This window comes from Dromiciops gliroides, chromosome 1 (assembly GCF_019393635.1).
Source record: "Dromiciops gliroides isolate mDroGli1 chromosome 1, mDroGli1.pri, whole genome shotgun sequence".
NCBI lineage: Eukaryota > Metazoa > Chordata > Mammalia > Microbiotheria > Microbiotheriidae > Dromiciops > Dromiciops gliroides.
In genome coordinates this window covers 417,963,317-417,978,387 of record NC_057861.1, presented here as the reverse complement: position 1 = coordinate 417,978,387, position 15,071 = coordinate 417,963,317, and the positions used below count along the sequence as shown (strand labels likewise).

At 40.7% G+C, this 15,071-nt stretch overlaps 1 protein-coding gene across 1 annotated transcript in view; it reads left to right on the top strand.

Moving 5' to 3' along the window:
• The window catches only part of SLC1A3 (solute carrier family 1 member 3), a 108,429-nt gene that overhangs the window by 65,816 nt on the left and 27,542 nt on the right, over window positions 1–15,071 (top strand). Inside the window, exon 4 of the mRNA XM_043963197.1 lies at window positions 11,493–11,697. Within this exon, the coding sequence (XP_043819132.1) occupies window positions 11,493–11,697 (205 nt within the window). The remainder of the gene's footprint in view (window positions 1–11,492; window positions 11,698–15,071) is intronic.

Here is a 15,071-nt window from a genome sequence, read left to right as displayed (position 1 = left end):
TTGGGTTTGAGGCCCTTCCGAAAGTTTCCTGTTACCTTGCTGCTAGAGAGGAAATAAATCCCCGTGGTAGGCATTGCCTTACCGTTACAGTGGCAGTGCTGTGGTATCGGGGTGTAACAAGACTCTATTCAAGAGTCAACATTTGTGTGTTGAAAGAAACCTCTCAACCACCCAAGGGACCTCTAAAAAACCATTGCCTAGGAGAGATGCTTTTCAGCTAAAAAGTGGAATAAAATGCCTTAAAAACCAAGGCCTCTGATGCATGAAGGAGTAACTGCTAAACGGAGTCCTCAGTTTCACCTCCTTGACTATTATTCCACCGTGTGGAATATTCATTTGCACAGGTGGAAGGCCGCCAGAAGAACATAATTGACTGCTCAGTGCTACCAGACTTAGGGAGCAAAGCGATTTAGCTGACTTCGTCTGCCACTAATAACACGGCTCCCTCCAGTAAATTTCCATTAACAATCTTTCAAAAGACTATTCTGTTTTCTTTTTTTCTTCTTCTTTTTAGCCCCGTTACCTTTCTTCAAGACATCAATGCAATTCACTATAAAACACTATAGGCAGTACAAAAAGACTGGGTTGTTGACAGAGAGCAAGAGTCACATTTTAAAAATGATTTCCCTGCACAAATACCACACCGTCACAACTGCACGTCTGGACAACCAGCACGCACGTTTGCCGTTCTCATGCAATGCTGCCTCTTAAAGGTACTTTGCATCCCAGGCTAATGAAAAGGCCAGAGTTGTGACATTATTAGCAGGCATAATGGAGAGGAAAAATGAGGCCAGGATGAAAAAAGAGTGAGAAAGTACTTGAGCTTTGATTTAGTGTGTATAGGGCACAATTAGACTGGGCTCAGCTCTTTGTAGGATTGTTTGAAGCTCTTCATTGGGATTCACCACTTAAAATGGGCCTCCTTACTCAAACTTCTGTTTGTTGGGTTTTTTCAAGCTCTGATCTCTAAGGAACTACAGTTTCCTTAGATGTTCAAATGAATTGGCCGCAAGCCAGAGGTCAGCAACTTCTTCAGCTTGGGTGCCCCCACCAGGACTAAAAAAAAGTACACTCCCCTCTTCTTTTAAGTTCCCTAATACTGACTACAGAGGGACCCAATTCCCACCACTCTGCTCCACTCTATTTGTTGTCTTATGTGTCTGAAGATTCAACTTTTTGCATGACTGAGTTTTCCCATTTATAGACAGACAAAATAAAATCAATAGCAGCCACCAGTTACAGGCAAGTCTTCGGGGGTGGTGAGCCAAGTGTAGTGGATAGGGCCCAAGACTTGGAGTCAGAAGAAGGTTCAAGTTTTGATTGTCGTTGCCTGGCTGTGTGACCATGGACAAGTCTAAGCACTCCTCTGGATCTTGGTTTCTAAGGGGAAGAATAAATAAAGGAAAGAGAAGATGAAGGTGGAGAAGACAGAAAGAGAGAGAGAGAGGAAAAGGTGATAGAGAGGAGGAAAAAGGAAGAGGAGGAGGAAGAGGAAGAAGAAGAAGAAGAAGAAGAAGAAGAAGAAGAAGAAGAAGAAGAGGAGGAGGAGGAGGAGGAGGAGGAGGAGGAGGAGGAGGAACAGAGAAAAAGGAGAAACACATCTGATGACCAACAGTACTAATGATTTTCTTAACTGCTGTTCAGTAGCATTTTTGCCATAAATTTCCAACCTTAGCCACAGTTTCATAGACACACATTCAGAAGATACTGGACTGATATTATTACTCTTTCCCAAATAGGTTCACGTCCATTATACAGACTACTATGAAGTTTTCCTATTGGAGACTAATTGGGGAAAGCTAATCTCAATTTATGGCAACTGTAAATTACAGAAATTTGTAAACAAAAGCATTTTTACAATCTTCAAATATATACAGCAATGAGAACTGAGCTGAAAAATGTGTACCTGGTACACATTCTTTTTTTTTTTTTTTTAGTGAGGCATTTGGGGTTAAGTGACTTGCCCAGGGTCACACAGCTAGTAAGTGTTAAGTGTCTGAGGCTGGGTTTGAACTCAGGTCCTCCTGACTCCAGGGCCAGTGCTCTATCCACTGCACCACCTAGCTGCCCCCCCCCACACACACACACATTCTTAAGTAGTTAAGATGATTGAATTTTAGAGCTGGAAGTGACTTTTGGGATCATATTGTCCAATGCCAACAGATAAGGACATAAATCCAGAGAGAATTAGAAAAGGCAGCATGATACATACAGTAGAAAGAACACTGGATTTGATGTCAGAAGTTCTGGGTTTGAATCCTGACTCTACTATTTTCTACCTATATGACTTTGGACAAGTCCCTTTACCTCACTGGAACACTATTTCTTTATCTTTAAGATGAAGGAATTGAAATAGATGATCTCCAAAATCCCCTCAATTCTATATGTTCGGTCCTAAGTGACTTGCCTGTACTTTAATTTGTTAGTTTTATTTCTTTATTTGATGAATAGTAATTATTATTTCTAATTAATTTATCAAGTATAAAGTAGGGTCTGGTAAATCTTTAACAATCAGCTCTCCTAAAAGCATGGCATGTTTTTAAGTTCAATCTGTTAACATTTCCTCCATCACTTTCTTGTGATGTGTAGCATTTGTGGACTGCCAAAATGGAAATGCTCACATTGAAAATGTAACAAATGGCTTTTATGAGCCAGTTTAAGTTGACCAGCGTAACAGTGACAATGTAAGACTTCCAAAGTACTTAACGGTAGTTTAAAAAAATCGTCTCAAGTAGTTTAAACTTTTCTTTATCCTATTCATTATGGTCACAGATAAAACAAAGTAAAATCCAACTCAGCCCCTGAATGGATTGCCAGAAAGTTTGAATTAGTGGAGCCCTAATGAGGTTTTACTGTATTTGTAACAAAGATTTTAAAAGAAAGAGGAAAAGGTCAACAAAACCACTCAGCACATCAACTGTGTCTGATAGCATTTATGGTATTCCACACTCATAAACACCCTTCTCCAGTAAAGGGAAGGAAATGTGTTTTCTCCACTTTTCTTTAGAGTCAGCCTTTGTCATAATAATTATGAAGCATTTGATTTATTTTTTATGTTTGTCCCCTTTATACTGTGAAGCCATTGTGTACATATATATAATATGTATATACATATATACGCACACATGTTATATGTAGCATGTACTGATTTTTAGGATTCTACTTCATTCTGAATCAGGTCAAATAAATTTTTCTATGTTTTCTCTGTATTCCCCATAGTGATTTCTTTTTTTTTCTTTTTTTTTTTGTGGGGCAATGAGGGTTAAGTGACTTGCCCACGGTCACACAGCTAGTAAGTGTCAAATGTCTGAGGCTGGATTTGAACTCAGGTCCTCCTGAATCCAGGGCCAGTGCTTTATCCACTGTGCTACCTAGCTGCCCATAGTGATTTCTTAAAATAAAGAAATATTCCATTATATCTATACACAATTTATTTAGTCACTCCCCTAACATTGGGCAACTATTTTGTTTCCAATTAGCTTAGCTTGTTGCCCTCCTGAGTTTGGTCCTGCTGTTATAGACATACCATTTTCAAAGCACTTGGTCTTCTGCAACTCCCTTTAATAAGCTAGCTATCATTTTACTTTCTATTGCAGATTTAGATAGTTATAGACATCTCTAAAACTTGCTTTGTAAAGAGCCAGCACTAAATAATTTAACACTGAAAAAATTAACAAACTTTTTGATGGGAGATGCAAAATAATTTCATCATTGTTTTTATACACACACACAAACATACACACACACACACACACACACACACACCACACTCCTTGAACTTGTTCTTCTCCTTTAAATATCCTGCTTTCCTGGTGAAGTTGTTTTCTTAAGTGTCTAAGCAGTAGGTAGCTGGAGATAGGTGACTCTCTTCTTCCCAGTCATGCCCTTCCATAAGAACTCTCTACATGCATACCATGTACTGACACTGTGGAAAAACAGAAGCTTTGGATAGAGGATACATGTCCTATATCCCATGCTGTGCATCCCATATATCACATTCCACATCCTGAGCTCCTCAATTCCCTCTCCCCATTCTGCCCCCACTCCAACCTATACTTCATATCCTGTATTCTGCCTCCATGGTCCACATCCTCCAGCAGGCATCCCACACTTCAAATCCTGTACTTCATGGTTATGAATCTAAAGCTAGTTGTATTTCTAAATTTTTATTTTCTTTGCAAAACCCACAAACAAATCAAACACCTTCTATTCAGGTCAATACAGTATCTGTTAGGGTGCTTCCTCATGATAAACTCTGTAAGTTTGCCCATCTTGAAATCCTAGAAGGGTGAAGAACAGGAGGCTTTCATTAGATTAGTGTTTAGGGCACACATTGTGAGGGAAGAATGCATCTAAAATAATACAAAAACTGAAAAGGAGTGATATTCCTGACTCAGCAGTTGGCATCACCATTTCCCCCCAACTTTTCTGGCCCCAAAACAGCCATCCTGGAAGAGAAGTGAAAAGTCAGTGGGGATAAATGGGAAGACAATTCCTAACAGAAAAAGCTTTCTCTTTTTGATGTCATGTTTTGAAAATCTGTGGCTGGGGTTGTTGTGGGAGAGTGTGCAGAGACATGTTGATTTATAAGCCACAGTTTTTCAAGAGTTCAAAAATGTAAGACCATAATCATTGGGAAGTGCAGTCTTAAGAAAGCGTTCTTAGTGTGGGCATGTCCTTCAGGGCTTGGCTAGGACAAAGCTTCTGGTTTTCCACAGAGTCACAACAAAGTGAGTAACAATAAGTAGAGCCAAACGTAAATTCACTGTTACGTACTTGTGGAATGTAGTAAAACTGAGTTGTGGTTCATGGTTAGGTTGTTATTTCAAATTCAATGCAAAAATATCATCTATAAAAGCAGCAAATGGCAACAATTATCTGAATATTTCAAGGTTTTCCTACTACCAAATCTTATTTCTGTAAAAAATTATCTAGATCATTGAAACAAAAAAGTGCTTTGTGGAATTAAAGATACAGTTATGCTTTCTGTTTCTTGAGGGTAGGGACTAAGTCGTCTTCTTTTTCTACCACTAGCACTTCCCACATACATACACCCCAGCCTCCAGGGCCTACCATAGATGAGCACAAAGAACAAGAATAAATTTTTGGTGATCTACTCACGGATTGTTCTTACTCTTTGGAGGCTGTCAGGATGTGACAGAAGAAAAGGATGCTTACTAGGTTCTAGTCCCAGCTTTGCTATGGGCAGGTGAACACCCTCCCATTCTGATGCCATGGAGAACTTATTCTGAAGAGGCCAGGAATGAATAAGAAGCCCATCAGAAGGTAGGGAGGAGGGACCGCTAGATGGCACAGTGGATAGAGCACCGGCCCTGGAATCAGGAATACCTGAGTTCAAATCCAGCCTCGGACGCTTGACACTTACTAGCTGTGTGACCCTGGGCAAGTCACTTAATCCCAATTGCCTCACCAAAAAAAAAAAAAAAAAGAAGAAGAAGAAGGTGGGGAGGGGTAGGATCAAGAAGGTCCAGGATTCATAAAGATCATCATAGCTGGGGGAAACCAGTCACACTAAGGTGAGCTCATATACCAACTTCTAAAACCAGGATGCGATCCCATTCTTAGGACAGGATGTTTTCAATGGACCAAGCCTGTGAAAGCCTAGGCTGAATGAAGGAAAAAGATTCTGCTACTTAGCATAATTTTATTTTTGCTACTCCCTCCAAATAATGTATGTTGTTTACATTTACATGTTTTATTTATCATGCCCCTGTAATTAACTACATGTCCACTGATGTCCTCCCCTTCCTCCCAGCCCCCCCCCCTCATTTTCTTGATTACAAGACCTTGGTGCTCCCTTCTGAGAACTTCAGTCCAGTTCCCACTGCCTTGGTCTCTTTTGTCCTTGACATTTCTGAGCGCTGCTTTTTAGAGTCTTTATTTTGTCTATGGTTTAACTGATTCTACCCTTCAACCATCATTTCCATGCAGGGTGGATGATGGGGGATGCAGGGATGGGAGTTTGGAGGAAGATGGGACTAGAAGCCTCAAGGAGAGAGCCAGAGGGAAAGGGGGGGGGGCTCTGTTCAGTTCTCATCCGCTCTCCTTCTTCTTAACCCCTCTCTGGTCTGTCCTCTATTAGTCAGGAGGCTATTCCCTCTCAGACCTCGGGTGTACAAATTGTAGATGCTTGGCTTGCCGTTGCCCTGACAACATGCAGTAGGCCTTCATGCTGTATATTTCCCAGGCCTCTCTGGGAAAATGGGGTGGCTAGAGTTGAAAGGGCCCTGGGGGTGGGGACAGGGAAAACTGTGACAAAAGGAGGTAGAAAGGAACTGGGAAGGGGAGGGTGGGGGCAGAGAGAAAGACAGAGAGAGAGAGAGAGAGAGAGAGAGAGAGAGAGAGAGAGAGAGAGAGAGAGAGTGCGAGCGAGCACAGGGGAGCAACCAGTAGCAAAATCAGTAGTGAGAACTAGGCACCCCATGGGAGAAAACTTCAGACTGGCTTAATAAAGAAACACACACATTCCCCTGGCCTCTTCCTTGGCTAGGGCCATAGCAGCTCTTACTGGCTCCTCCCTCCATGGCTGAGGCTTCCCAGCTAACTTTATTACCATTCCCTGGGCTGCTGGAATAATAGAATTTAGACCTGAAAGGGGTCACTTTAGCAATGAGAAAAACTGAGGCTAAGAGAGGTCAGGTGGCTTGATAGCAGGTAACAGAGGTGGGATTTGATCACCAAAGCTAGGGTTCTTTCCCCTTTGCATTCAAGGAGAATCTTTTTGAATGAAAAAATGAAAAAGTATCAATTTGGTATTTACTATGTGCCAGACACTGTGCTAAAGTGGCGGATACAATTTTTGAAGGGATTTCAATTTTACTTAAGTAGTATCCTTTTTAAAAAATAAAGAGTAAGACATATGTCACAGATCCATTATAGGATTTAAAGAAACTTCTTATCTGATTAGGATCATAGATTTAGGGTTAGATAACACCTTGGGAATAAGTTAGTCCCACTTCCTCATTTTGTAAATAAGGGGCCTCTGAGATTATATAAACTGCACCACTAGTTTTAGAGATGAGAAACTGAAACCCAGAAAGGTGGGTCTTAAGTGGCTTGCCTAAGGTAACAATAGGGAGTAAGTAGAAAAACTTGAGTTCATATTCAAAGAAATAAGAATGGGGGTCATTATTATTGCAAGGAAGGATTATGAGATACTAGCTACCCAGCTCTTCCTCTATCCTCATGTGACATGTACTAAAGACACTGTCAGTTCCTGAAAGCCTGATCCCCTAGAGCCCATATTCCTAGTCATTGTACCCTATGACTCTTTACCCAGTAGCTTGGTATGATGGGAATTTCCTTAATTTACTAACTGAACATATACTGTTCAGTCATTTCAGTCCTATCTGACTCTTCATGACCCCATTTGGGGTTTTCTTGGCAAAAATACTGGAGTGGTTTGCCATTTCTGTCTCCAGCTCATTTTATAGATGAGGAAACTGAGGCAAACAGGGTTAAGTGACTTGCCCAGGGTCACACAGCTAGTAAGTGTCTGAGGGCAGATTTGAACTCACAAAGATGACTCCTCCTGACTCCAGGCCCAGTACTGTATCCACTGTGCCACTTTGCCCAAATCTTATATTTGAAAGTTAGAGTGCACTCTAAGATCTAAGATCTAAAGCTGGGATGGGACCTTAGAGGTTATCTCATCTGACCTCTTCCATTTTATAGATGAGGGAACCAGGGGCTCAGAGGAGTTAAGTGACTTGCCCAAGGTCACATAGCTAGTAAGGAGCAGAGTCAAGATTCAAACCCACATCCTCTGACTTGAATCCAGTGTGTCTTCAAGAGAGTCATTCATCTTTCAGCTATTTCTTACCCAAAGAGTAAAGAGAGATAAGAATGCCACCCTCCCCACCAGTGTGCTCTCAAGTTGGTCATTTTTTAAAAAAAACCTCTACCCTCTCCCCTCCCTCCAAATACCATGCTCAGATAACTCAAGGTTTGGGTGGACTTTTTATCTTTCCTAGAACATCTTCCCCTTTCTCTTCTAACCCAAACATTCTAATTTCACACTTTATGGAACATCTTTTCAATGCAACTGCCTTAAACACCCAGCTCTCTCTTTGAGTAGCTATAAGTCAAGAATGGGAGGGGGAAGAGGGAGAGGGCACTGGAGGAAGAGCAGAGCCATGGAGGAAGAACTAACATGAGACCGGAACAAGAGCACAAAATAGAAGGCAAAAGAAAAAAAAAAAGAAATTCCTGTTGCTTGGTACCACTTATGAGAGATATCCGGCCTATTGTGTTGCTGATGCCACTGTGCTGGACCAACAGTGAAAGAACTAAAGAATTTCTGTCTCAAGTGGTGAACAATTCAGGCACCAAAGGAAACAAACAGTCACCAAAACTCTTCGCTGCAAGGGCAGGAAAGCAGAGATAGTCCAAGATGTGATTCAGACCAACAAATGAAAAGGGAAGGGGTGGGAGGGAGAGGCTGCAGACTTGGGATTTGGGTTGAACATGGATTGGCCCATTTTTGATTGTATGCTGAACTGTTGTAAATTGGCAGCGACCTAATGAATGGGCGCATGTGGTGGGGTAATTAAATTTTCTGCTGGGTTTCAGGAAAGAGTGGGCAAGGATAAAAGGGGCTCAGTTCAAGGCTGCAGCTAATATTTTCTTTCTCCTCTAAATTGTAACTGACTGGGTAGCTCAGTGAGTTGGTGTATGTACATTGATGAAGCCGAGGTCATGTCTTTAGTTCCCATGAAGGCTATTAGTTTCCCTGCATTCCATTTTGTGAATGGATACTGTTATTTATAAAGGAAGGATAAATTGGTTTGTGTCATTTCACCTCTCTGTGCCTCAGTTTCTCCATTTTTCGAGTGAGGGGATTTAATGAGACCAGAAGTTCTCAAAATAGTCTGCAGACCCCTGTCCATGTTGTCAAAACTATTTTCATAATAATAACAAGATTGTTATTTGTAAAACTCACACAAACAAAAGCTCTTTGGGGTCCTTGATAATTTTTAAGAGTATTTTTAAGGCTCTGAGACCAAAAAGTTTGAGAACCACTGGATTAGATGATCTTTAAAACCCCTTTCTACTCTAGAATTCTATGATTCTCTAGGGTTACAGATAAGGGATATCCAATAAAGGTTATAGATGGAAAAAATACTTGATTTTATTTTTATGGATGTTAGTAGGAGTTTATTCTGGGTCAGAATAATCAATAGAAATGCTCCTGAGAGCCCCAAAAGGAAGGTGGTCATGATGTAATGATGAAGGAACTAGAAACCATGCCACAATAGATTAGCATGAAGGTAGAGGAAAGATGGTGACAGATATCGGGAGGATACCAGGAAATCAGTCCCTAAGGTTCAACAATTTTTGGTCATCGATTTTGTTTGTTTCATCGTGAGAGCTGTGAGAGGCAGGTGAGTAGAGAGAGATTTACAGACAACTCAACACCCTTAGTCGAAACCTTATTTTTTTCAGTACTTGGCCCAAATGTTTTTAATACCTAAATACTAAATTGTAAAAGGGACTTCAGAAATCATATTATAATGTCTACCCAAAGCACAAATCTCATCTACAGTGGCCCTAAGAAGGACTCATTTAGCCTCTGCTTAAAGACATACCAGAGGCAAGGAATTCATTATATCCCAAGATAAACCATTCTACTTCGGGACAGCTTGAATTTTTAGGAATGTTTTCTTTATGTTGAACACAATTTTTCCTCCTTGTAACTTTTACCCATTGTGTCTAGGACTATAACCTCTAGATCTAAGCAAAAGAAATCAAATCTCTCAAATGGTAACAATTCTTCAACATGGTTGGAAACAATTCTTAGCTCCTTTTCATCTGGCTAAATATCCCTACTTCCTTCAACTAGTCCTTTTGTGATGTTTCTGTATCCCCTCAACTTCATGATCACCATCCTCTAGGGACTTTCGGGGACCACTACTTTCAGGAGTGCCCCTATTCTGGCACAGCATGAGATCTTGATCATATTCACAAAAAAATTAAATGAATTTTTCTCATCTCTAAGGTGAGAAGGTTGGTCTTTTCTAGCTCTCACATGCTGATTCTAGGAAACAGAAGGAAATACTGTTGAACAGAGAGGTGATTCTAATATTTTTGTGGGTTTCTCAGACTCATAAGGAAGAAAGAAGGGAGAACAGATAGAAGACAACCAACCAATGATGTTGACAGCTCTTTGGAAACATAAGGAGCTGTTTTATATGTGTCCGTTATATAGAAAATATAGCGGGCTCTATCCCTCTAGGAAGTCACCATCAAAGATGTCTTGATACCTTAATTTCATATAGATCCTATATGGAAATACTCAATCCTTAGTTCTTATGATTATTTCAAACTTTCTGTTTGTTTTGTTTCCATTGTCTTTCAGCTAGAATGTATTCCATATTCTAGGGCAAATTGAAGATGCTTGGCATCTTTGTCCACCCTTTCTCATGCAAATTGCCTCCTGTCAGAAGTGAAATCTGAAGATAGGAGTTAGGAATTAAGGGAGAGTAAAAGGTAAGAGTTATAGAATGTTAGGATGTAGGACTTTAGAGATCATCTCATTGAAATACCTTACGAGAAAACTGAGGTACAAAGAGAATCTGGGATCTTGCTCAAGTTAATTAGTTTGCTAGGTGGCAAAGTGGTTCTCACTATTGTGTACTGTGAACCAGAAGGTGGAGTGAGAGGAGAACAGATTTTTCTGGGTCAGTAGCAGTAGAGTACCAGGGGCAGTCAAAATTGGCAGAGAGAATTAAACTTGAAACCTGGTTATCTGTCTATCTGAATTGCAGTTAGATCAGCAGGTGATTGGAATAAAAGATCAAAATGATCAAAATGTGCAGCAAGTATTTATTTATTTTTGTTTGGTTTTTTGTTTGGTTTTGTTTTTTTGTGGGGCAATTGGGGTTAAGTGACTTGCCCAGGGTCACACAGCTAGTAAGTGTTAAGTGTCTGAGGTCGGATTTGAACTCAAGTCCTCCTGAATCCAGGGCTGGTGCTCCATCCACTGTGCCACCTAGCTGCCCCCAGAAAGTATTTATACATACAGTGCTACACATTTTGAAGGAAGTTAATGGTACTCCATCTGCCCATTATTGGCCATTCTGCCAAGAACTGAATAAGACTTTCACATACACACACTCCCTTCATCAAATAATAGTAACCTGTGTAAGAACTGAGTCCCAGCCCAGCATTACTGAAGATTGGATTTTTATTTGGTCTAATTTAAGAGATGTGGAATCTATTTAACAGGCAGGAAAAAATTGTTCTCTGAGCCAACTGATGCTGACCTACTCTTTGAGCCTAATATAACTGGGTCATTTTACCCATGGTTTGATTAAGTGGGAGACCAAACCCTCATAGCATGTATGAGCCAAGCCCCAATATTGGGGAGCAGGGAGAACATGGGGTGGGGGAGAGTGAGTAATCATCTTCCCATAGAAGCACTCAGTTGATTGATGCTATAAAACAAATCTCCTTGTGTTTGCCTTTACCAGGAATGGCTGCCCTAGATAGTAAGGCCTCAGGGAAGATGGGAATGAGAGCAGTGGTCTATTACATGACCACAACAATCATTGCTGTGGTGATTGGCATAATCATTGTCATCATCATTCATCCTGGGAAAGGCTCAAAGGAGAACATGCACAGAGAAGGCAAAATTGTGCAAGTGACAGCTGCAGACGCCTTCCTTGACTTAATCAGGTATGTCCTTGCAATGAAGCCCATGTGTATGTGGTGGTTCACTAGCATGCGAGCCCTCTCTTATTTCCCAAGATCAGAACCTGGATGAGGACTGGACATGTGTGAAAGACCATGTGATGCCACTTTTCACATGAAACATCTTTTTGACATGGCATTCTTTCTTTTTCTCTCTTCTCTTTCACTCCACCCTAACCGCCCCTCCGCCAATGAAATAAAGATCCATTGGGTATGTCAAGGTAAAGGGAGGCCCTGGGGCAGCTAGGTGGTGCAGTGGATAGAGCACTGGGCCTGGATTCAGGAGAACCTGGATTCAAATCCAGCCTCAGACCCTTGACACTTACTAGCTGTGTGACCCTGGGCAAGTCACTTAACCCCAATTGCCACCAAAAAAAAAAAAAGGAAGGCCCTGACTTCAAAGTCTGTAATTGAATCATAGTATTCCAAATTCCAGTTTTGCTGCTTATTGTGATGCTGGGCAAGTGGCTCAATCTCTTGGGACTAGGTCAGGAGTTCTTAACCTTGGGTCCATGAGCATGGTTTTAAAAAATTATATATTTTAATAACTCTATTTCAAAACAATTAGTTTCCTTATGTATTCAAAAACATGATTCTGAGAAGGAAGTCCACAGGCTTCACCAGACTGCCAAAGGGGTCTATGAAACAAAAAAAGGTTAAATATTCTTGGACTGGACCAAGTCTAAGGTCCCCTTAAGCTCTAAAACCATGCACCTTCTTATACTAATGGAGAATCTTCTTTCCCATATTCACCAATGAAACCCCTTTTTTTATAGCCAGGAATTTCATCTTCCTCATACTCACAGGTCACCTGAGAACTCCAACCCAGCTACATATTTATACAGTGAAACTTCATAAGTTTGCTACTAATTATGAATCTGTGATGATGACATCTGGGCAAGGCTGAAGTTGACCTTTGTTTTATTTTTGAAAGAAGGGCTCATCTAAGGAAATTAGGAATATACATACATGCATGGGATCCAATGCCTAGAAGATAATTTTTAAGGACTTCAGTAGCATCCATGTATACACGATCTGCTGATTACATGTGACTCTCATCAGTCCATAAAGGCAGGGTATAGCATGTCTGGCTTCTGTCTGTTGATGAGACTAAGTTCTTTACTCACTAGGGCCCCCTACTGGTATCTTTCTGTCACTACTTGGCCTATTAAAATGGATGCCTTACCACCCACCCAGTCTTGCCCTTAAGAGAACAAATAACCTTTCCCCTATTCCTTTGACTTGCTCCCTGAAAACAGTATACAATCCTTCTTTACTTTTTCTATGGAACACTGTAAGGGAAGCCTAGAAGTTAAAAAAATAACAAGATGAGAAAAAGGATACAGGCATAATCTTGGTCCTATACAAAGGTACAAGCATCTAGGCCTTGTTCTTTCTTTATTAGCCTTCTCTTGTTGGACCGAAGAGAGATCATGGTACAGTGGAAAGTGATCTGGATTCGGAGCCAGAAGGCCCAAGTTTAAATCCCAGCTCTCCCACTTCTTAGCTGTGTGACTTTTTGAATGTCATTTTGACATCTCTGGACCCGTTTCCTCATTTGTAAAAGGAAGGGGCTACTTCCAATATCCTTTCTATGTATAGATCTATGAGTCCATAAACCAGTTTTTTCTAACTCAAATAGAAATTGGAACCACTAAGTCTACACAAGGACCCCTGTTGTTCAATATTAACTTAGAAAACCACATATTAATATTATGTTAAATTTTGTTAAATAATTACCAATTACATTTTAGGGCCAAATGTGACCCATGGCCATATGTTTGATGCCTCTGCTAAAAACCATTTCTTTACGATCTTGTTCCCCATTTGGGCTGGAAGCTAGATCGATCACTAGGAGTTTTTGTTGTTGTTTCTTTTTTGTTTTTTGCGGAGCAATGAGGGTTAAGTGACTTGCCCAGGCTCACACAGCTAGGAAGTGTCAAGTGTCAGAGGCTGGATTGGAACTCAGGTCCTCCTGAATCCAGGTCTGGTGCCACCTAGCTGCCCCAATCACTAGGATTTTTAACTAATTGAATCATAAATACAGAATTGGAAGGAATCATGGAGGCCACCTCATCCAACCTCCTCACTGTACAGATGTAGAAACTCAAGCCCTGCGAAGCTAATAGATTTTCCCATGGTCACACAGGTAGTAAGTGGGACAGCCTGGATGTAAGACTTCATCTTCTAATTCTAAATCACTGCTATTTCTATTATAACATGATGGATTTGGTTAGTCAAAACTGTTATGTTTCTCAGCTTTTCTACACTGAGAAACAGAACATATACTCCTCAGTCTAGTTCCAGGAATGAGAATCCCAGGCCTGCAGATGACACCTCCTCCCCTTGGCTTCAGGACTGTAAGTAGCCACTTTCACCCACGGTCCCCTCAGCTATGAGCTAATTGGGGTCCTATTCTTAGCAACCTGACTGCATCAAATAAGAAGACTTCCCTCCTCCTTACTTAGCCTACAAACATTTCTCTTCCTGATCTTCTGGTCTCTGGGAATGAATTCTCACTTGGCTCTTGGTGGTCTCAATAACCTCAGGTCCTAGACTTTGTTTCTTGTCATGCCTCAGCTTCTGTGTACTGAAGCAAATTCTCTAGTCAGATGTAACAACTTGATCCTGGAATCTAGAATCCCTTCCTTGAGTCCATGTAGTCTGCGGCACCATAATCTCAGCCCAGAGCTTTGATTACTCACGCTGTTCTCTGTACAACCTTGAAGATCACTTTACTCTTTCTTATCCAGGATCCTGAACCCAATGATGAACTTCCCTTAAAGTTCTTTTTTCTGGATTTCCTCAATTCATAGTATATCGGTAGCTCTGATGTGATGGGCATCCAATGGGATCAATCAACAATGGGTACTTAACTCTGAATCTGCCCAATTTCATGTGACTAAGTAGCTAAATCATGGCTGAATTTGGACCATAGTCCAGAGAAGCTCAAGTATTCTGGGAGTCCAAGATTCAGCTTTGTCCCCATAAACTAAAAGACTGATTAAATCCTTTGTCAAACCAATTATGTGTTCAGGAAATATGGTGACCATAGTCATAACTTAATTCCTCTCAAAAGTTTACAGTGACAAAATGCCTTGACTTTAATAAGAATGTTAATAGATTTTCCCAACAGAATTCCCTTCTAATTAGAGGAACATAGATTTAGAGACAGTAAGCATCTCAGAAATCATTTAGTGTAATCCTCTCCTTTTACAAATGGGGAAACTGAGGCCAAGAGGGGTTAAATGTCTTCTCCAAGGTCATATAGGCAATAAATTGTCATCAGAATTTGAATCAAGGACCTCTGACTGCAAATCTAACATTCCACTAAACCAAATACAGGTTTGTATTTCTTT